The 24034-nt window shown below is 45.7% G+C and overlaps 1 protein-coding gene across 6 annotated transcripts in view; it reads right to left on the bottom strand.

The window, feature by feature from the left end:
* The window catches only part of LOC135393942 (choline/ethanolamine kinase-like), a 35733-nt gene that overhangs the window by 5964 nt on the left and 5735 nt on the right, over nt 1–24034 (bottom strand). Inside the window, exons 1-7 of one of the 6 annotated variants that reach the window (XM_064624306.1) lie at nt 21958–22514; nt 5645–5767; nt 4879–5104; nt 2849–2982; nt 2146–2256; nt 655–713; nt 490–592 (exon numbers count right to left, since the gene is read on the bottom strand). In XM_064624306.1, the coding sequence (XP_064480376.1) occupies nt 490–592; nt 655–713; nt 2146–2256; nt 2849–2982; nt 4879–5104; nt 5645–5767; nt 21958–22040 (839 nt within the window). In that variant the 5' untranslated portion in view covers nt 22041–22514. Of the gene's footprint in view, nt 1–489; nt 593–654; nt 714–2145; nt 2257–2848; nt 2983–4878; nt 5105–5644; nt 5768–5878; nt 6141–6415; nt 6619–11348; nt 11468–14548; nt 14683–21957; nt 22515–24034 lie in introns of those variants that run through there. The other 5 variants (XM_064624302.1, XM_064624303.1, XM_064624304.1 and 2 more) reach the window with 5 other exon arrangements.

Below are 24034 nucleotides of genomic sequence, written 5' to 3'. Positions count from 1 at the left end.
AAAAAAAAAAAGGGTCCTTCTTGCATTTTACAGAACATAAGGTGTGGAACACAGCATCCTCTAGTGCTGGTATTGGTGGCTGAATTTTCACTTTGCCAAGTTAGATTTTGATTTTTGGGGTGTTTTACCTGAAGTGACAATGATGCAAATCGGGGATAAAAACTGGTTTTACCGGGTTTTACCCTAAAACACAGGGCTTTATGCAAGCAATGTTGCATTGAAAAAGGGGATGTGTCATGCTCCTGAATTTTGTTTAATCTCTGCTCACACCCAAAAATGATGCTAATAGGAGATGCATGTGGAGTAGACACATACATATATGTTACACATTTTGCATTTGCATTATTAGAGGAAATCCAGCTGCAATTACTTGACCAACTATGCATTCACTTGAAGTATTCTTGGTTTGGAATTTTTTTACTTATCCCCTTATTGCACACAGAGTTTCAATTATCAGTAACAGCAAGAAGATGACATGAGTTCCCTCACCTGTAGTTGTATGCACAATACTCAAAATCAATGAACACCAAATTGTCTTCCTTCAAAGAGTGTTCATCTTGGAATTCAGTGCTCTCCATGTACAAGATATTTCCTGGACACACGAAAAAGCCACATTAAGCTTCACTAACCCATTACAAACAGAGTATCACATACCTTCTTGGAGATCATTGTGGCAAAACACAATGGGAGAGTTTGCCTGCAACAGGAAGTCCCTGAAAGAAAGACAGAAGCATTGGCACTTGGCATCCTCCACAACACAAAAGTGAAACCCTTTCGAAGCTATAAACAGGGGTGGAAGTGGGGTCTGAACTTTTGGAGCTGCAATTGGAGCAGAAAAAGTTGCACTCTGGAGCAGTCAAAATTTGAAGCACATATGATGAGCCGTGTAGCAGCAAATGCGACATTTTTGGGGGTTGTACATCACATCATTTGCTCAAGTTCAGAGAAATACAAAAAGGGCAGCGCCCGTGATCGGCGGCAAAACTGTCTGTAAACAAGGGAATCGCTGTTGTCTCTGACGCTTTAAGGCCTCAGGAATTAGTTTCAGGCAATATTCTTGCAGTAAAATCAAGTCTGTTTTGCAAATGTAGCCCTGTACTGCTGGCTGATCCCAATGATACGATAATGACACCAGTGCTAAGCCACTCAGCCAATGCAGAATGAAGAGCACGAACACTTCGGTACGGAGCAACGGACAATTTAAACCACTGACGTATGCTCATCTAATCGTTTCGTGATGGCAGAGAAGTGTCGGCAGGCACCAAAAATAGAACGTAAACGAATATGACCTCAAAATGATCTTACCTATGACTAGGCTTCCTGGTTTTCGGATTTTGTTTTGGGGGGATATTCCGAGAGTGTTTTTTGGAGTTGCTTGTTTCCCGATAATTCACAGTTTACTGTCTGCATTGCAAAGACTAGCTGTCTTTGCAAAAAAGCAACCTATATGCTATATGTCATCCGTGAGGGAAAACCCTAGATGCTGGACATTTTCCAAGAAAACTTGAAAAATGGCCGAAATGGGCTCAAATGTGTTTATGTCGTGTAGAGCCACCAGTGTCTTTCTGGTACTCTATGCAGTGTAAAGATGATTCTAGGCAACAATGGAGATCATGGACAGTGGAGCTTTCCAGCTAAATACGAATCGCTCGAAATTTTACAGACGTATGTTTCGGATTTTTTTGGTTCAATAAAAAAAAATGCCTATAATGTGTGACCAGGATAAGATGTCGATTTCGCTGATTAATAATGCCCGAGGGTTGTTACAAAAATAGTGGGTGCAGGACATGCCTGTGTTGCAAATTATTGTCGCCAGCTAGAGACAAAAAAGTTACGAGAACAGCGACAGGTCTTCTCAAATCAAGAGTGCAAGGCACCTAAAGACGTTTTTGGGGCAGTTTTGTCGCCCAGATGCAAGTTGGCGCAAGAAATACAGTGCAGGATGGCACAATTGGAGCAGCACTTCCACCCATGTGTAAATGAACCATATGCAAGCACTACTTTTCATCTAACCATGTTTTTAGTGTCACTGAGCACATTCACACATGCAGCATTCTCATGCCACACCACTTGAGCTTCACCAAGGATGTCAAGACTGAAAAACAATAGCTAGAGTTGCACAAAGCCTTCAGTGGATTCACTCACTTGAGCCACCTCACTTCTTCAGCAAGATCCACAGTTAGCATCTTCACAGCCATGTGCTGATCTTTGACTGCTATAGTGTCCACTTTAATGCTGTGAGCAAAATCTAGCCACCTGCAAATGCAAATTGTGATCAAGCTCATCCACAGGTTATGTAAACCTAGCACAATTATTGCAAGAGCATATTGATGGGATTGCATGCAACGTTTCTCTGACATATTTATATTATTATTTCACTCACATTCGGGGCCCAGGAAGGACATCTCACACCACACAACAAAAACTGAATACACGCGGAGGAATCCACGAAGGGATGCTCGAGAGAAATATTTTCAATACTGAGAGAGTAGATTCAGTAGAAGATTCTGGCAAATTTATGGTATATGCATCAAACGAATGGTGGAAGTCGCCTATTATTGCGAGGTACTCACTTTCAGAGAGTTACTGTCTGGGGTACATAAACAGCAGTGTTTATTGCCAATAACCAGAGTGACTCGCAAATACAAGCGCAATAATGCTCCTTATGTTTCCGCTGCGAACATGCGTAGCGGGTGGGCACACAATGTGCCTGCGGTTGACTCCGCAAATTATGACTGCAGTTAATAAATTTAACTTTAAAAATTTAATTTCTAGCTATGCTACGGGGCCCCCACTGCGTACTATGTATTGTAAATACTACTAATAAAATTGAAATAACAGAAGGTACCTCTGCATATTGTTGAAGAGCCACGTGGGTTCCTTGACTAGCGGAGCATGAAGGACATGTAACTTGGCCATTTTCCTCGCAATCGTGTAGGAAATCTCGGGATCTTTGAGTTGGCGAAGAGCCAAAGCTCGGGCCTGTAACATTTTTTTTTAAATTATATTATAGCATGAACAATGGTTCAGCTAAGGACTTGTCCTGCGTGATATGACTTAAATGATTGGGTTAACTTTACAGAAAACAAAAAAGTGTGACACAGTAACAGAACGCGCGCCACATGCAGTGTAGAATGACACAAAATATGTTAAGCAGCTTCAGGTTATGGCATTTGGTTATTTAGACAATGACTAGGCTTGGAACATGTTTGTCTCTGAGAACTTCTCACTTCGTGCCATTTATTAGGTCCTTTCGAACCTTGTTTTTGTTTTCAAGTAGAGTCGTCCACAACTACTGTTTACTACTACTACTACACCTGCGTTGACGCTCAACGTGCAAATTTTTTTTTTTTGCGTCAAAGATGGTGGAGCAGTCTGATTGGATTAACCAATGTAGAATGACTTAGTCACCTTTAATGTAACAAAATCTGGACAAACGCAACTCAAAAACTTTTTTTTGCCACTTGCACTGTCCAACTGCAATTATGTCACATGCTTGTTACTCGTGAGCACTGGTTGTTTTTTGTTTATGTTTAGGGCACGGATTTTTAGGAAAAAAAAAAAGTTGTCTTAGGTGCCTATCAAAGGTGCTAAAAGATCTCTAGATTGCGACGAAACCATTACGAAACGTGCCCATATTTTATAGCAACGTCCCATGAAACATCGCAGTGCTGGAAGGGAGAGAAAGAACTACCAGTCGACTGTACTGAATAACCCATTTTCAATTCTCAACTTACATTCCAGTACTCTTGAGATACTCGCTTCTTTCAAGCGATAGATCGTTTCAAAAGGACGTGCGATGTGACCGATGTCACTTTTGCCTGGAGAACGGAGTTTTGCCACCGCTTTGGGGCAGTTATAGGAATTTTTCTATGTTTAATCAGAGTTTTGGGCATCTATGCCAAAATAGGCACTAATGCCAGCATAGGCATTTACAGGCACTATCAAACAGATACAGGGCGTCAGTGGCGTAGCCACGGGGGGGCTAGGGGGGGCTCGAGCCCCCCCTACCTGCCACGGACCGACCCACGGAAATCGTGCAAATCCGAGGAGAAAATAATATATATATGGGGGGGGTGACAGTGTGACGATCGCGAAAGTTCTTACAGTTCATGGCGTCTAAGCAGCACTCTTGAATGGTTTTCAAAGTATGAGCTTTTCAAAATCCTTCCAATCTCGTGACGCCACCTCATTGGACATGATAGCCTATACATGTAATCGTATTGTGCACGTCCAAATCAATTATTTTCGTTCTGTTTTTTTAACCGCATTTTGCGGCGTGCACGAGTATGTGTATGTTGTCGCGCCCAGGATCAGCGGGGGGGGGGGGGGGGGGGAGTAGGGCGAGTTTTCGTATCGAGCCCCCCCTACCTTGGAGGTCTGGCTACGCCACTGCAGGGCGTACCCCAGCAATGCCAGTTCGTGCTCCCGTATCGAAAAGGCACTATTAGGACCACACGAAAAGAAAAAAAAAAACACACATCTGCCTAGGAATCCAGGGTCTAGTTATCAGCAAGACACTACTGCTTCAGTTCAAATGCTTTGATTCCTGTACTAAAATGCCCTTCGTTAGTCATAAAGCAACGAAGATTGCAGGCTCAGGAGCTCGACTATTGGTTGCGGGCGCGTGACATTAATTTCTGCTCTTCGTCCAATGACAGGCGAGACACAAAGTAATCGAGGTCGATTACCTTGACGAGAATAGGGACCCTGGAAGGATACGGCGCTACCTGAGCAACTTAACGACAGTTACATCTTACGGCTACTGTCCCCACACTTTTGTTACTGCAGATAGGTACTAAAACACGTAACTGGTCAAAGTTACAAGATACTCATAACTTAGTTACTATCCAAGACAAGTCTACAAGGAGAGCTTACAGGGATATATTCTTCCAGGCGTCCTCCGGGAAATACTCCGTACAACTTTGGCCCAAGGTTCCGTTCGGAGAGAAGCGTGCAGATAACGCTCTCCGTGATTGTGGAGTCAGCCCCCTCTCCGTGAATCTGGCCGTACATGCGCATCAAAACTTGGCTTGGCTCTCCAATAAGGGGAGTATGCGTCTCCGGGAGCGAACAGTAGTACAGAAGATTGCTCAGTCCACCACTGAAACGGAAAACGAGATAAACATTACAGATACCTTGTAAAAGCAGGACAAGCTGGAATATTCATGTTGGCATCCAAAATACATCCCAAAATCAATACCTTCGGTAATCAGCCGAAAGAACGCAACAGGGGATCGGAATAACCCATACTTGCATAAGATGTCTTATCACAAGCTGTGCAGATAACGTGTCAGCTTTGTGCAGATTTATAGCATTGTTTGATGAGGTTCTTTGCTGTAGGCACCACGTTGTACACAAAGTTCATATTGAGGGGCACATAATGTTAACAGATGTAGTTTCTATGTTAATGTGCACCTTGCTTCTTAATTTATAAAGGGGCATCCAGAAGAGTAATTGAAGTTTCCCACTGCTCTCTGAACTTTGACACTTGTTTCAATGCTGACACACTAACCCTTGAGTTGAGCTAACCACTCCTTGTCCTTTCATATATGTCACGCAGGATTGTAAGATGGCGACACGCATTTTCCTCTCTGCACTGCAGTCTAAAAGAACACATACAAACGCAGATAGGGCTGCTTACCTGACAGACTTGAACACCATGTCGCGACTTGAAATGCTTTTCCACGAACCACTGAGAAATTCTCGACAAATATTGTACGCCTTATCCCGCATGTCTTCAGTGATGTACACGTCATCAGGCTCACTGGAAATATAAAAAAGCACAAACACGCTGAGAGTGCCGGTCAAGCTGAGGCAAGAAAAATAAACAGCAGACGTATGCAGAGGAATATTCCCGCCGGTTGAACGTACGTACTTGAACCGAAGTATTTCGTACACTTTACGACGAACCGCATGAAGACCTTGGAGCAGCTTTGACGTTAAAGTCGGAGTATCGCATCCGTCCTTATACATAATAATGACTAATCCCTAATACGTGTTAGAACAGGACCCCGGAGGCTGGTTGAAACCCACTGGCGTTTCGCGGTCGGATTTCTAAGCTCTTGCTGTACATGCCTCTCGTCCCCATATCTACGTGCTGTATCCACCAACAGAACAAATTTAACACACTGGAAATGCGGCAGCTCGTGCTGAGTTCCGATGAATGTAAAAGAAAAACGAAGACTGCAATTCCGTTGGTCACATAGCGGGTACTGTGAAAGAAGAAATTGTGAAACGCAAGCGATATGTGTCCATTTCATTACGATGCAAGTAGTACCCACGTGCAAACGAGGGAGATGTGAGCCCATTGTACGGAATACTACTACTACTGAGAACAATATATGACATCAACTGACAACACTGCGGTCTTCACGACACACAGCTGACTTGCACTGTATTTTGAAACACGTACCTGTCTTGATGGAATGCTAAGAATGATAGCTGCTTTCCCATTTGAGGATGCATTTTGTTATCCGCATAGGATCTGACAGAAGACTCGTCAAGAAAGAACATCGCTGAGAGCGTAGAAAGCGCAAATGCGAGGAAAAGAGAAAAGGAAGGAAAGCAGCCAGAGAGCCCTACAAGGTGACGTCATCCACAGGGATTCTGTCTGCCCTGCCCCCAAGTGGGTAGCAGACAGCGAAGTCACGCGTATCTTTCCACTGCCGAAATGTGAGAATTGTTCAGGCTTGTGGATGATTGCAAGCAACACGTTTTCTTCTACGCATATAATACTGCGTGTCAGGTTAGCAGGTACAGACGGATGAGAGAAACCAATAGAATATATTGAAGGAGGAGTAAAAATAGTAGCGCTGTGACGTGGCGATCACGCGACCTCTCTTTCGGATGGGCTCGTCGCGCTCGTACTACGTTTGCGTCTCCTGGTCAGGGTCGTAAGCGCGGAATGTAATCGTGGCATAGTTCCCGGAGGTAAACAAGGGTTTTGGTGGGCCTGGCAAAGAAGCACGTTTAGTTCTGACAGAAATTTAGAATAGGCAAATTCAGGGGAACGAGGACACACATTGTCTTCTAGTTTTGCAAAGCACACGTTTTCTTTTTCTTGCAAAACAAACGCACTTTTGAATTATAAAGCCAAATTGAATTGAGGGTCTGCGTTTTTCACGACCCCCTTTGTTGCGCATATCACACTATTCCCATATGCAGTAACCAACGGGTTTACATTTATCTGATATTGCAGATGACGTTGAAAACAATTGAGATAGGCATCCATTGATCTTAAAAATGAGAGACACCACTTCCTCAGGGGCACCTTTCGCGTGGAATAAATCCTCGAGATTGCTCATCATCATGGCGTTCTTCCTCCCGGAACACAAATGAATCACATGACCGGAAAAATTAGTCATATCGTACTTCCCATGAAAGAAAAGGCTCATTACGGGTTCAAACTAGGTCGCTGCCTACACGTTAAGCAGGTAAAGAAAGAAAGACAAAAAAAAAAGTTTGGGACATGTATTATGTAAAGGTGGCTTCGCCGCGCACCGACTCTACCTGCTGTGAAGACAGCCCCTCGGAACATTTATACGGCTAAAAATGGCCGTCTGCCGTTATATCGAACATTGCCTCCGTCCATCTGCTCTGTAAGCTTTCTGTGTTACTGTGTAGGGCACAGAAAGAGAGAATCGAGATCCAAATGTATGTTGTAGATTTTGGCGCCTCTACAGTGTTTTTCTTTTTGCCTTCCTTTATTGCGTTCGAGCAACTGCTGAAAAGACACTGCGCACACATACATTTAGCACACAGTCACTTGAAGAATGCTATGTTGGTGAGTGCGTAGAACGACTTTCGAGCAATCAGTAAAAAAAGAAAAAGGAAAAATAAAGTAAGCCGAGAAAGCCGCGAGGTCCGCAAGAACTTGGCAAGCGATATGCAACACAGAGCGTCTCGGTCAAGGCGAATCTTTATCCAGCATCACGCCGTAAACAGAGCCCTCGTAAACTTTCCCTTTCGCCTCCGTTATTCGAAAATCAGGCACGGATCTATACGTAACACGTCCTCGAGTCGCTATGACGTCACTAAACCGACAATGCAAGGCCGCACCGCATCACCGTAGTATTACAAATGATGCATCTTTGCAAAAAAAAAAAAATTAATGACTGTGTCGTAGTGTTTGAACTTCCATCACTAGAAAACACATAATCTCGTCGCTATATGAACAGCTCCTATACCACACCGCTTGCAAAGAAATGTCGCCGGACCACGTTACCCGTCGCCCGAGAACTCACCACGCTTTCGGTCGCTGCTTGAACAGTCTCCTTTTTAAACTGCTCACGTTCAAACCAACGAGAGACGCTGCAAGCTTCCACGACAGCCGCAAACGTTTCAAGACAACCGACAAAACCGACAGCCAAACTTCCACGTGGACCTTCGTTTTCACTGGATTCATGTCGTCGCTGCCACAGCACCGTCCAGTCCTTGCAGAAGACATGCTACTGGAGAATTTCTCCACTCTATTTTATGCCCTCTCATGTTTTTACGACTCTTTCCTCTATGCCGTCTGCACGCCTATAGATAAGGACCGCCTCTATAATGGCATTTTTCAGAGGAGGAAAGACACTCCTGGTTGGTGAAAGGTACAATCGCATCTGAATGGTCAGTCGTCAATGGGAGACAGACATGATGTATCTAGGGTGAGGTCATGCATGTCATCGCCGCGGGAATTTTCCAATGTTTACAAGTCAGGGCGTCTTGTCCCAATTCGACTGGTCGTTGCGCTCAGGATATGTAACGCAGGTTTTCCTTGTTTTCCTGGAAGTCCGGTTGTCGGAACGTCGGAAACCATCTGCTACGTGGAAGTGCGAGAGGATTCTTCAAAGCATGGGCGGAAGACCCAAGTGATGACTAGAGACGAACGTGAGTGCAGGATGCACCGAATTAGCGAGCGATGGAGTGGTAGTGTCACTTGCATTTCCTTGCTTCTGAGTTCCAAGCTAGAACAACAGCAACTTGTATTGAATATGACGAATGCGGTGTTTGATCGCCATGGGCGCTGTGCCTCGTTACTCGCTGTAATTCGGTTAAAATACGATGGTGAGCTCCAGGGGTGCATCTATATAGGTTTGGGGGGCCCGAACGTCCTGACCCCCTCCGCCCCCTCGTCAATTTCTGTCGTTACATATAGTTTCAGTTGACCTTATATAGCGTAGTACAAAGCTGTCACCAAAGCAGGATCCCCCTCAGGAAAATTCTGGATCCTGGACAGTTGGGACCGAACAAATGACGTCATAGTGTTCGACAGCGCCACTAGTTTGGTGGAGTTAAACTATGCTCGAAGCTATGGGGCGAACAAGGTCACGCCCGAAAACCACGGTCTTGAGGGGATTACGATGGTCCCCGAAAGGGGCGCGACCTTCAGTCCTACTTTTCTTTCAATAGAAGGCAGTGAACAAGTATCCATTCATGGAACTCAGCCCTCCCCTTCCAATCCGTTTCGGTTTCCGTCTGTCTACCAACGTCATGATGACGTTTCTCGGGTAGAGGTTTATGGTCAGCAGTGCGTTGGTTCGCTGGATCGGACCAATTTCGTCATTATGACAAGAGGACGAAAGTCACGGTATAGTGTTGTCCTGAAAGGTTGGCAGCGCGGGAAAACAACAACAACTTTATTTTGAGATGATGAATGAGTTTCGTGATTATATTTTGAGTTTCATCGCCAGGGGCGATACGCTACCCGAATGCTGGTAATGACGTGGGGAATGTAGTTGGCGACGAGGAATGGAGAAGAATGTGTTCCAAATTTCCCGAGTCAGCACAGTGACGGTATTTCGAAGAGCCCGCCTGTGGCAAGCGACAACACAACGGAGCAATAAACGACGAATTAACGCAACATCCTTCCCTTATCAGTAGTGGAACTGCGTAGAACTCAGATAATGCACATCACAGCAGTGGAAGATGAGCCCTTCTCTGTAACATTATGCGTTTCCAGGTACAAGTACTCCGTACAGGATTACAGGACGTGCACACATACAGAGCGCCGTAGTCTCGCGATATAGACATATTTGCATGTTCATCAAGAAAGGTAAAAATAGCGTTCGTTCGCGTAGGTGACGCCGGAAGCATAAAATGTTGCTCCGGGGATTTCACCTTGATGAACAATATTGTACCCCGTAGACCTTTTTCGCCGCACCTGTTCCTCAGTGCACTTTCCAATGACCTTGCAAACAACGAGAATAAGCCGAGGCAGTCTACAAACGTGGGCACACGTAAGCCTACAACGCTCAAGAACCAGTGAAACTCAACTTTTAAAATCTTTAGAACTCCTAGTGCAAGGGGAAGAAACTCAAGGGGGGAGACTCACAAACAACTCAGGACAAAGGAAGCATCCTCGACCGGAAATCGGGAGGGCCTATGTTCGAGTCCTGTTGTCAGCACCTTTGTCCCGAGTTATATGAAGTTCAACGACTTTGCTCTTCTCGCCCTAGCGACCGACGCCGATTATTGAAAGCAACACATTTCCCTCCCATCCAGTCGGATCCCATCAACGAAATCACGAAACGACAAAAACACGACTCGATATATATTCGCACCCCCTTAGTTACTTGGATATATATAGCTGCGGAGTTTTTGCGACTGATAACCTGATACGGCCCCGACGAAAGCGTGTGACATAGCAGATGTCGTCAGGAATCAAGAGCGGCGTCGGTTTTCCCCTTCCGGTGTCATTCTCCCTCGCCTACATTTGCGTTGGCAATCTCACTAAAGGCCCGAGAAGGGGGCTTCACAGCATCAAACTGACAACAAAATTTTACATCGGCATAGAGCGCTCGAGCTTCTGTTTGTTCCATAACAAGCGCAGCTCGCTGCTTCAATTCGCTATGTCGCAGCACTAATCTTCAGACCTGGTGTCCAGTACTGCATGCATCAATCTCCATGTCTGCCGTACACAAAAACTGGACTTGACATTGGAGAGTTTTAGTTGTGGCTTACAGGGTCGCCTTGCGTGCCTAACGGAATGGTGTGCTCACACTGCGCACGCGCTAAACGCAAAGCCACGTTCGCAGAGGCGGATTTTTCTGAGGGGGTCCTGCCTTGGACAGCATGCTGTTACACTACCAAGGCCACTTGAAACTCTATGTAACGACCACGTGGTAACGACAGAGCTTGAGGGGGGGGGGGGGGGGGGGGGAGTTGTCAGGACATCCGACACCCCCCTAGATCTGCCCCTGCACCGCGCATGCGGATAATGCCCCCGTTATTTCCTCACGCGCGCAAAGCGACTCCGCGTGCAGTACTAAAACTATCAGTTAAATGCGGTAATTCGCCCAAAGACCGCAAGCAGTATACTTGCACCACACATCACAGACCAAACAATAGGAGAGCAACCCTACCGTCGGTAGCCTGCGCACCCAGGAATGCTTCCTGTCACCAAGGCACGACAAAGAACTGTCCTGGAGCTGCAAAGACCACGAATCACGAAAGCACATTGAACCATGGCCGACTCGCGACAACACGCGACCCCGCCAGACACGACCCCAGCTACGATAGCGCACTATCTCCTTTCGGGGAGCAACGTCCACAGCAGCCACTGGAAGCGAGCGTCGTAAAAAAAAAGAAAAAGAATCCGAGGGCGCGCGACGACCCTGGTCGAGGTCACGCTGTTCCTTTCGCTGCCACCAGACAAAACGCCGCAATGGGGCATTTCTTGTTGCGCCGACGTCCCGTAACACTAGGATTTGCTAGGATTAATGTTCTGTGTCGAAAAGGAGAAAAGAAACAACTGCTAAATTATTTGTAGAAGCTTCGAAAAATTAGTAACAGAATCGCGCACGCAGTTTCTCTGTGCAATTTTGTTCGTCTGAGTAATTACCACCACAGCCTAGACCAAGAAACCAGAAAAGGACATCCGGGGTATCAATCATATAGGATAGTGCCATTTGACAGACGCATTATTCAAATTTACGTTCGCCACGACAGAAGAGCCTTTGCGCTTGCCATTTTACTTTACCGATGCAGTTAGCTGAGCAAGTGCTATTACCTGGCTCATTTATGGACAAGAGCTATCGTTATAAACGATATATATTGCGTCACAGTCGTCGGACAGTGGAATGACGTCACGGGTAATCTCTGAAAGCGGTGTGGTAGGAAAGGGTCGTAAAGATTACTTATGCGGTCCATGCAGACACCTGCGTTTAGCGGAGAGCACGTGTGGCCTGTGTTGACCCACAGCTGTGAGAACGTCTGCGAAAGACTGCCACTCTGCTCCTGCTTCGTGAAGAGAACGGTACTACACTGAAAACGCGGGTGACAAGTATGAGGCCGTTGAGTCTGCCTGTCCTTGACAATGAATCGTGACATGAATGCTCAATCGACAGGTGCGACGTCAGAGAGTCGCGCGTCACAAGGTGGTAAAACGCATCTCGAAGGCAGACACACACGAAGAGTGCGAATGAACTGAGTTGGAATAATGGACAAAATGGTATGAATGGAAAATGGTTGTGGTATAGCTGCGTACCGAAAAAGCTCAGCTTGGGATTGAAGTAATGGGATCGAAAATCTAATGCGGCGAAAAGTAGTGCGTGCGTACACAATTTCAGCGCACCGCTAACTGAGTCTGTCGCTCACAAAGTGGTGGCACGTGACAGGTCACGTGACCCTAAGGTCACGGACGGACCTACACTGTGTTTCGTTTTTTTTTTTCTTTTTTGCAATCCTGATACAGAGTTCAACGACGACAGATCTAAATGTCGAAATGTGCGTACGCTTTCAAAGCGAGGAAGCTAGGAGTAAAATAGCACGTCGCCAACTGCGTCCGGATTGTACAACGTCAATGAAATATTCATATCTTCCGCTTCAGCTGTCGTCTGCGTACGTACGCATGCTACTATACTATCCTGCCGTGATTGCAGCATCTCGTTCCTGTGTCATCAATGTCACGTGTCCCTGAAAGCTTGTTTATTACCCGTAGGACCCTCGTGATGTGGCTTTGATAGAACAAAGGACGACAGCTGGGCGACGGGACAGCTGGATACAAACAGGAACAAATGAGAACAAATGTTGTTGTTCCTTTCCCGCACACAGTTGCCCTTCCATGCTGACATCCAGGTTTTGTTTACGTGTTAGATTTGCGCGTTAACGTTTGCGGTGCCAAGATGGACTTAATGTCGAATCACATTTTCCTATTCGTATTCAATTCATCGTCCCACTCATTACTCTCACTGTTGGGTCACGGGAGAACGACTTTGAATTTAGGTTACTTCAAGAACAAGATATATTATTGATGATGATGATGATTGGAATTTTACTGGCACACCGGCAACTAGGGCCATAGATTATTCACTAGATTATTATTATTATTTAGATTTATCTAATTCTAATCTAATCTAATCTATTATTCACTTTTTTTTCAGATTTCCTACATTCACAACGGCGTCACTTGTCCCTGTTGTGTCCTCGTGTGATTAAAATTTCACTTGGTCCCGCTAACTAATTAAAGGAAAATCGCTCGATTAATTAGCTCGATTGGCATGCTGCTGACCGTTAAGAACAGGTCGCTGCGTTCGTCACACGACGATATGTATAGCACGAAAATCCAGGAAAGGCGTCCATAGGCATCCGCGTTCTACTGTGCAGAAAAAATATTCTTGCAGACGCGTTCTGCGCGAAGTGCGATAGACGCACTTCAGCAAGTCGATCCCATCAACATCCGGGAAGCACGCATCGCGGGTCGAGTGCTCTTGCACACACACTCACAATAGGAAGCGGCGTGATAATGCTGAAGATGGACTCAATTGATAAGGTACTACAGATGTACAAATGCCCCGTTTCTCTTGCAGAGTTTAATATAATGTCCCAGCAGCGGAAAAGTCTTTCCAGGGACAATATACTGCCAGCAACACTGCTCCACGTATTCCAGGACACAGTCAAAGGCAGACCGCGTTAACAAACGTGATCTGGCTGCAAGAAGAAGTGCAGGCTCACTTTTGCCACCCTCCACCGTGTACGCAGATTTCAAGAGAGACCTGAGATATTTTATATATATATATATATACGTATTGCGATACCTATCCAACATAGCTTTAGACATTTCGTGACAAAAAAGGAAAAGAAGAACTGCAAAACTCAATTGCAAAATTTGTATTGATTTTGTCAATCATAAAGAACCTATATGTTCCGTTGGTTCACTTGAAACATGTCCGGCTCAGTACTAAGTATAGATGGAGTGGGTATCTGGAGTGTTTATAAAAAAAGGAACAGTTTTCAGGAAACCCAGGAAAGTTCTTTACGTAAAATCCGCTTTCTTAACAACCTCCCCTCTGCAGAAAGCCGTTGTCAGTGAACGGCGCAGGATCCTCTCACAATTTGGCAGAACCCGTTTCTTTTGAAAGAAAGTTCGTTCCGAAATTTCCCAGCGAACAGCTCGTGCATGGAGCATGCCGAAAAGCGGTTTCTTTATTTATTTATTTTTTTTTTCTACTATACGATCATCATAATCTTCTTGTTCTGCTGTCTGAATATGCGGCAATGAAGGGCGCTATACATTTCTTTCCACAACGATACAAACAGCATAAGAATCTGAGATCATTCCTACCTGAAGAAAACGTCGAACTTCGTGACCATCATTTTACCCACCATTGCACGAGATGCACCACCGTAAAAATCGCTTTGACTGAACACCACTGCACCAGACGCCGCTGCTCCGCGAGACGTCTCCGCACAAACTGGATCTGCCGGTGGAGCGTCGCGACACGTCTGCGATGATCGCCTCCGGAATTCGACCCTGTAACTGGTCCTGTGTATTTCGAATCGCGACGTTTCTAGAAGGCGCGAATATCCGTACGTGCTCGCTATATAGGAGCATTTCGCAAACCGCATAACGACGTCATAGTTTGCCTGTCACGGTTCCGCTGCACCTGTGCTGAAATATTGTGACGTAAAACGCCTGTTCCATGCTTTCGAAGGCAAAATTTCTTATGCATGCCGCAATAAAATCCATCACGCGTATGGTTGTTGCGGGGAGAGAGGTTGCCCAAGCAGCATAATGTACCGAAAGTCGAGTGCAATAGGGGTGGACGGTATGTGTCTTATCAATCTTCTTTAGTTTCACCAGTTCGTTCAAGGTCTTCCACCTACCCGTCCACCCCTATTGCACTCGACTTTCAGTACATTGTGCTGCTTGGGTGTGTTGGCAGCCAAAGCGAAATCGATGTGACGTCCTTGAGGGTTGCCCCTGAGCCTGCGCTGCGGTACGTCCTCGAGGGATGCCCCTCAGCAGGCCTCGCTGGTGTTCCTTCCTTATTTTTGCTGCCACTGTAATTCTGTGTAGATTATGCACGGCCTCTAGGGCCTTAATTTTTTCCTGTACGTAACAAGAAAAAAGGGGAAGATCAAGAATCTGTTCTGCTAATGCTTCCTCCAGGAGCTTTTGGAAACGAGAGGCCTAGAGCCACTAAATGAGCTATTAGTGATACTATACTACTAATACTAAATTAGTGACTCTAGAGAGGCCCATGGTCCTCTCGCACGTGGTCCATCCAGCACTTTCGTGGATGCGTTCCACTGGAAGATGGATTGCTCATATAATTTCGGTGGTGCCTTTTGTCAGTCAGTGATTAGTAGACTTTCCGGCCAGTAGGTCTTGCGATCATATGCGCTTATTACGGCGTCACTGAAAAATACGTCTGGTATTCACCATTTATAATTCGTTAATCGTCTGGTTGCGTTCGGCTTGAATCGCTTCAGCTTTCATTGTTTTCTTCAGTTGCGGCAACAAGATTGAATCACGCGGAGCAAGGTCAGGGGTGCGGTGTGTGGGAGAATAGTCATTTACGTCCACGGCCTCCTTGGTATATCGGGTCAGCGGTGCCTGGGCGAAGATAGTCATCGAAGTATATATCGCTGTGCACTATGGAACTAGGGGATTCCACTGAAATCTCTTCGATCGATTTAGGCAGGACTCAGTGCAGTTTTTCGTTTCTTGGGGCACCGGCTTTGGGGGATGGACACAGAAATTGGTACACACACGCCGCTGAACTCTCTCAGTCTTTCGTCGCGAAACACGACGAACACTGGCGGTGGTCGTTCACTGAGAGACTCCCATAATAATGGTGCGGCATGGGCACTTGCCATAGCTCTGCAAAAGTCATTCATGAACATGCTCATTCACTCAATGTGGTGAATGGACCAAGCATGATTGAGCGCGCCAGCCCCAGGTAAGAAACTCCGGCACTTGCACCTAGTTTCCAAACCTGAAGAAGTGCAGCCTACTGCACGAAAGTCTTGTTTTTTATGTATATAGTAAACAGTTGATGCTCTTAACCGTCTTTGTTATTTTTGATTCTGCATCTCCGGAAACTTGTACATTGTTTTTTCTTCACGTTCTTCGAAAGTTAGTATAATTTTGAGGAATCAGTTCCGGAATTAAATGAACAGCATGCGAGTTCACGATTTCTTTGGAGACTTACGTTAGAACGTTTTAGCATGCATTTTCCCATGCACCTTTCCTCTTCTTTGACAGACTGCCTTGTGTTATATATATAGTATATCTTACGAGAGGACATGGAACATATACTAGCACGATAGTCTATGCGAGTTTTTAATACAAGCTTCGTTCAAGGTTCACCGAGACTTTTGCTCGAGAAATGTCAGCGAGTAAATGAAATTGAATTCAACTTTCGGAGGACGAAATGCAATCCTTCTCGGGTCAGCAGTAGCTGCAGCTATTATGACGGTGGTGAGAAGTGTGTCGGTAGCTGTGGAACAGCGATGCATAATCAAGTTTCTTGTGAAAGAGAACGTCGAATCAGCTGAGATTTTGCAGGCATTACAAGCATAGTATGGAGAACAAACGATGCAAGGGGAAGAGTGTACGAACGGTGCAGACGAATGAACCACATAGACACGTTCGTCCGACTGCAGCGACACCAGTGATCATCGCAGGCGTTGAGCGAGCCATCCTCGAGAACCGCGCGGCGAGTACCAGTTTGGAACATTGCAGCCCAGCGTAATATCAGTGTCGGTAGTGTGGAGACAATCATTCACGATCGCTTACTGTTACGCAGGGTCTGTGCAGGATGGGTTGTTCCTCCTTGACACATCTCTTGTGACCAGAAGGGAGCGCGCATGGCAGTCTCTGAGCAGCTGCTGAACCCGTTTCAATCCGAGGGGGCGAATTTTTGCAATCAATCACTACATGTGATGATACCTGTGTACATCATTTCACCGAGAGACAAAAAAGCAGCAGCAGGAAATGCCGACATAGGGCCTCCCTACCGCCAAAGAAAAAGCAAGACGCGGCTGTCTACTAGGAATTCCACGGGAACTATCTTCTGAGACATGTGGGCTTCATGGAGCAGGAGCAGCATGGAGCAGCACGTTGATAAAGGGTGCCGTGCGAACTACAATTCGTGAGAAAAGGTCCGGGACGTTGTTCGGAACGGTCATTCTTCTTCATAAACAATGCCCGGCCTCGCACGGCGAATTTTTACTGTACCAACCCTAGCCGAAACGCGTTGGGAGGTCTTGCCCCATGCCCCTTACAGCCCAGATGTAGCCCAAAGCCATTACCATTTCTTTTGGGCCCCTTAAAGAGCACCTTGGATGAAAGACGTCCCGCACAGATGAAGCCCTCCGGAAAGATGTCCTGCAGTGGCTACGACAGCAGGCCACTTCTTTCTCAGCCAAATGCATCAAAGAGTTACCACAGCAACGGCAGCGGGATGCGCGTGGTGAATATTTGAAAAAAAACGGACGTAGCCTGGTGCTTCCCGAATAGACTTCTACCTGTTTGTAAACAAATGACGTCATAATGTTCGACAGCACCACGAGTTTTGTAGAGTTGAACTACGTTCAGTGCTAGTGGCGAATAGGGTTGCCACCAGGCCGGTATTTTACCGGCACGGCCGGTTATTTGCTCGCTCTGCCGGTTGCCGGTAGGAAGGTGATACCGGCAGCCTTTTGCCGGTATTTGTGGCTTAATATCTTTCATAGGGGCTTTTCTGGGTTTTTCCCTTCAACATTCCACTACAGCTTGAACAAATCTGGAGCACAGACCCAAGTCCGCGCAGTCACCAGTTGTTTCATTAGTTACTCATTATTATTATTAGGCACAGGAACACGTTTCCTCGTATTGTCTTGAGCTCCTCTCCCGCCCCTCACCCACTTCCCTTTCCCGCGAGCCTTTCCTCCTTTCCCTCTATTGCACCTCCTCTCGCTCAGCCGGTATTTTTCACTACGAAAGGTGGCAACCATGGTGGCGAACAAGGTCGCGCCCGAAAGCCACGGTCTCGAGGGGATTACGATGGTCTCTGAAAAGGACGCGACCTTCGGTCCTAGAGATAAACTCAATCCAGAAGATGTGGGTTCGATCCCTACAGCTGGCTAACCTTTTCAGTGACTTTCATCTTTCTTCGGTCCTACTTTTCTTTCAATAGGAGGCAGCGAACAAGTGCTCATTCGTGGAACCCAGCCCTCCCCTTTCGATCTGTTTTGGTTTCGGTGTGTCTACCAAAAACATCATGATGACGTTTCTCGGGTAGAGGTTTATTTTTTCGCTGTATTTAAACAAACAAAAGTATCCGTCAACCTCGAACGATCATTGTATGTGCCTTGCGCGAGATACATCTATAAATAACACGTAGATTGTGTTTCTGGCTAACCTGCGTCAGCTATAGGGAAGCAAATGCGCGTGTAAATAAAGCGAGAGGAGCGTCAGCACTTTCAAAGCGAGCTAACAATAACGTGCACTTGTACCTCAAGGCTGAAACGTCCCTGTTGCGGAGAGGCCATGATGTATGCTGCACTATATTTTTTGTCATAGTTAAAATACAAGGCGTTTGCTACATGAGAAAAGTTCTCAGATACCCGTTTAAGCGCACACGCAACTTCAGCGGTGGGACCCCATTCTGAGGCACGATCTCGCTGGTACGTAATATTGATTTGTTTACATCGCAATGATCGCAGTAACAGGGCCATGAGGAAGTACAGAGGGCATTATTGCGAACGTTACAAACCACAATGCTAGCTTCCACATGAACTGTAGTAGCTTTTTGTCTTGCGTTCCCACATAATGGATCAGTAGAGCTCAAAATGTTGAGTGTTCTACAACGATAATAATAGTAATGGCAGGCTGTGACACATTGAAATACCTTCAGAAAGTAGCATTTGCCAGCATCCAACAGTTGGTGGGCGCAGAATGCCGCAAATGTTGTTGCGGACAACGGAGTGCGAACACTACATGACTTCCGACTTCAAACTGACAGACGTTTGCCCACACAAATGTGGCCGCATAGTGTATGTTGCTGGAGGGCGCTTACTGTATATCAAGGCACCCTAGGTTGTTGACTTGTAGCGCGTCGCAGAACGACACCGCAATCAAGTCTAGTTGCAGGGTCGAATTTCCCCCTCCTTTGCCGATGCTACAAAAGACATACAATCCGCAATTACAACAGCGGACGAACGCCGTTGCAGATCGTTAGGCACGCCAATGTAGAAAGGATCCTATTCCGAAAGTGAAAATACGAGCTACTACATCGATTGTGCCACGGGTGTTCATCGATGGTTCAATCGATCAATGAGATTGTCGGAGACCTTACACGTTGCATTTACAAGACGAGCAAAGTGGACGACCAATGGCATAATAATAGGTTCCGTTGTAATCGCCTCAAGCTAACGATGGAAATCCTTGTTCGTCCAGAAATTATTTCCAGGTGGTAAAAAAAGAAAGGAAAAAAATAACTGTTACCGCTCCTTCACCGGGCCTTCCTCCTACCGGGCCTTCACAGTACGATTAAAGGTAAGGGGCATAATTGGGGCATAAAGTGGGTCAGCCTCCTTATCAGTTGAGATCATATCAGGAGATAGTATTGAGGATATCAGTACTCAGAAAAGCCGGCTACCTGGCTGGCTGGAATACTTACTCATTGATCGGGATTGTCCTCTTGTCTTATCAGACAGAAACACTTTTGGGGGGACTTTCCTTCCATACAGATAACAGTGCTTGTCGGTGTCAAATGTTTGTGGGATACATATCATACATGAGGCTTAGTTGCTATTTACACACTTCTTATCATGATCACATGACCCAATATGCTGTTTGTTGTTCTCTCATGCATAGGTGATGGCGATGTGATAAAGACAATGAGGATGTTGATGTTGGCGTAAAAAAAATATAATAATGAGGATGTATAGGAATTCCGTGCTAATCCCATGTGTTTTGTTCCCGCTTCTGTTTGCGATCACGTCATCAGAACGAGCAACTTGTTCTGACAAACAAAAACGCGTTGTTCTTGTATTGCTAGGATGTCAGACATGCAGTGCTACAGACGGTTTTTTTTTTTTTCAGATCTAAACACATAGCTAGGACACACATGCCGACCTCAATGGGAGTTCAACGGTTAAGTCACGAAAACACGGGACTTTAATTTTCTACATAAGCCCCGAAGAAGGATCATACCAATGGACTAGAATAAATCTCGGAATCCCGGTTCCTACCAACAGTGAAGAAAAGACGATGAAATACCTGACAAGATAGACGACCCACTTTCCGGCTTTAAAGTTGCATTTGCGCCAAACGTAGCCGTCTTATAAAGAGCCAGGTCACCAATCCAGCGCACTGATCATTACTCTTTCTTCGTGATACGGGCCTCTTGGGCTAGCTCCCTGTGAGACGGGCGTTTTTATTTTTTTATTTTATGTTTTTTTTTGTTAAGGGAATAGCAAGCCGGCGTGCTGTATGGCTGACCTTCCACCTTTTATTTCTCCTTTTATTTTGTTTTTACTTTAATTTTTCTGCCAATAAATCCCTCCTGGCAGGACATCCCAACGACTCAGACGAACACGCACTCGGCCCGCTCACTATCTTTCCGAGATTTTTGTCAAGCATATATGCTCACATACGTAGGCGCCGACTGCGGGGGGGCTTGGGGGCCTGAGCCCCCCCCCCCCGGAACTTTCCCTGGGGGCGCAAGGCCCCCGCCGGGAAGTCTACACAGCTGATATTCAAGGTGAAAGTTTCGAAGGATGTCCTAAGAATTGCGTGTTTCATGCGAGTGATCATGAAAATCCTGTAAAAATTTGCCTCACAACGTCGCAACACGAAATTCCTGACACCCTGCCCGACCTCTGTGCATTAAAGGGGGGGGGGGCGTTGTGCCCCGGCCCCCTCCGGCAGATTGAAAACTCTCCGCCTACTATGCTCACATACACACGCAATAAGATATCTGACATGTTGGCCACTTTCCATCGTGTACCCTTAATTGCTATGCGCGGCTGCTTGCCGTCGCGGTGTTGCCTGCGTCACTTTCCTGGCGACGTCGCGAACGCCACGAGTTTAGGAATTCAGAGTACGCCGTCTCCACTTACACGAAGCGCTTTCTCCACTTTCTTTTCTACAACAACAAATACTATACCGACTGCCAGCACTCGATGACGTGCGGGTCTACTCCCATTTATTATTATTAACAATGTAAATCCATTTAAATTCGACTGCGACGCACTGATTTGCACTCGGTAGAGCTATTACGCAACCTCCCACGGTAACAGCCTCTAACGAAGGCGTGTTAAACACGCGTGTAATATCTTTTTGTGTAAGCGCACAATTCAAAGACGATATTTATAAAATTTACATTTCACTCCAGAAGGTTAGTGCATTGTATGAAAAAGAAAATCTTATAAATTTATCAAAAATTCTCTATACGAAGCACCAGTACACAAAGAAAAGAAAAGAAAACAAAATTCGTCGCTTGATCAAGCAATAGTCATGTAAGGAATCGACAGGTTGTATGCGACGATATTAAAACCCCAAGAAAATGAGAAAAACTTCGCCATTGTGTTACGCAATGAGCATGAAAAAAAAAAAAAAAAATATATATATATATCATTGTCATATATCCCATCGTCTCCCGTGGACACGACTAAACATGGCTTAGGATTAAATTTTACTGCCCGAAGATTCTTCCACACTACACTATACGGAACTAGAAAAAAATGCACACATCTTACAGTAGTTGAAGCAGAGTCTCCTTGACGCAGGCCTCCTTGCAGGTCGTAGCACAGCCTTTGGGGTATCGCGTTGTATTGGGCATCCTTCAAAACACCGTTGTTTTTCCTGCACTTCTCCTTGTAACTCACTCCGTGTGTGAGACCAACAATTACGTACGCCCCAGATCTGCCTCCTTGAAATCTCGTCCAGACGTTCTGCTACCGACCGTTGAGCGTGTTTAATATCCCGATTCCAGTAAACAGCCGTAAAACAAAAACGTCTGCTCCTCAATGGGACACTCAATCACCGCCCGCAGTTGTTCAGTGAAATCAAAGACCGCCTGTGAATGGCAGAGCGTGCTTGATGTCTCGGTCAGAAGCCACGTCTGCGTATATACGCAGTGTCTTCTAAACACGTCGAAATATATCCGATGACAGTATAAGAAGCGTTGCACCAGTGCCGTAAGATTACGTTCGAGATGCAATTTACGATGTTGAAAGATTCAACGTTTTGCAGGCACACCCCTGGAGTGTCAAGCAGGATCTCAAAGCAAGACCGTCAGGCTTGCACGACAGCCACGTAAAGAATGACGGCTGTATGCTATGAGGCGTTGACGCCTCAACACGGCGACCTTTGTCTGCCCCAACACAAGCGTGCGTCTCGCGTTCCATCGCACGTAGACGATGTTTCCATTCGAGGATCCTCCGTTTGGCGCTGCTGTTCCCACAGGTGTATGATTCTACTCACTTTCGTGATTCTTGCACGAGCAATATGGGAGTCACTTCCGCAAGCTCCATGAGTCATGTGTTCGTATAAAATTCCGACAGATGCAAGAAGTCCGGCTGTCGTTTCTTGAATAGTCCCTTATATATTCATTATGAGGGTGCATGTGTGTGTCTTTTTTCTCTCTCTTTAGTTATGATTGCTATTGTCAACTACGTGCCACGTGCAGTGGCTTTTTGTTGCTGGTTCCAGCCACTTATGTAGGCTAAAACGAATATTAAATAAATAAATAAATAAATAAAATAAATAAATAAACTACTTATGGTTTTACGTTACGTTTTTGTTATGTCACACCAGCTTTCTAAGCAGCTTTTTTTTTAGCATAGCTCTTTTATTATAATCGTTTCCTTTTCCATCCATCCATTTTCACCACGGTTCGCTCCACTATAGCCTCAGTTACTTGTGGACCATAAAAATCCAATCATCATCACAAATATTTGGTTACAATCAGTAACAAACAACAACAATCTTGAACAACAATTTTGAACAATCGTTCAAGGGCTTTAAATCGCACCAGCTCGTCAGGACAGCCTATAGGCTATCCTGGCGGCGCTATAGGCTATCCTATCCTATCCTATCCTATGCTATCTCGCGAGGCTATCCTGACGGTTTACAAAGAGCACAGGAAACGCTATTACCTATGTAGTAAGTGTCGGAAGTGAGGAACACGTGTTATTTTGTTGGACGTGTGCACACTTGACCACTGGAGACTCGCACTCTAACTGCTACCACTTACTCTACTGTACTATGCTGCTATTCATTGATAACTGATACCTAACCTCGTTTCTTTTCACGCTCCCCTCGGGCCCCTCGAGGAGAACCCGAAATAAAACTGAAGGGAGCACGAAGCTGGGATACGGGCACGACTCAATTCCACTTCGCAAAAACCTCCGCAGAGGCCGGGTCGAGATGTTTCGCCGAGTTTAGGCGTTAAATACAGCCATTCTATAGTGTTTGTAACTAAAAGGAACGCGGAGAGCCGAAACACATACTACGTGTTTCTGCGAGGAACGATTACTTCTACGGCGATACTAAAACGTTACTTCTGGTTCCACACAAGAGTGCGTTGCACTTGTGCGAAATACTGTATAAAGCTTCTGACTTTAACAGGTCCTCTCTTCATACTTGGTTGACAGCTCGATTGAAATTATGATAGAATGTGTAGCACGAGACTGGTTTTTTCGAAAGCAGAGGATATATATGATACAGTTTGCTGAGGATGCAAAAATTACTTACTCCAATACATTTTCCCTATATTCATACTCCGGATAGTGGCATGCAGTACTGACAATGAAAAAATAGCTAAGGTGCAAG

Source organism: Ornithodoros turicata, chromosome 5, assembly GCF_037126465.1.
Source record: "Ornithodoros turicata isolate Travis chromosome 5, ASM3712646v1, whole genome shotgun sequence".
NCBI classification, from domain to species: Eukaryota; Metazoa; Arthropoda; class Arachnida; order Ixodida; family Argasidae; genus Ornithodoros; species Ornithodoros turicata.
The sequence above is the reverse complement of the archived record's forward strand: the minus strand, read 5'-3'. Positions and strand labels throughout refer to the sequence as shown.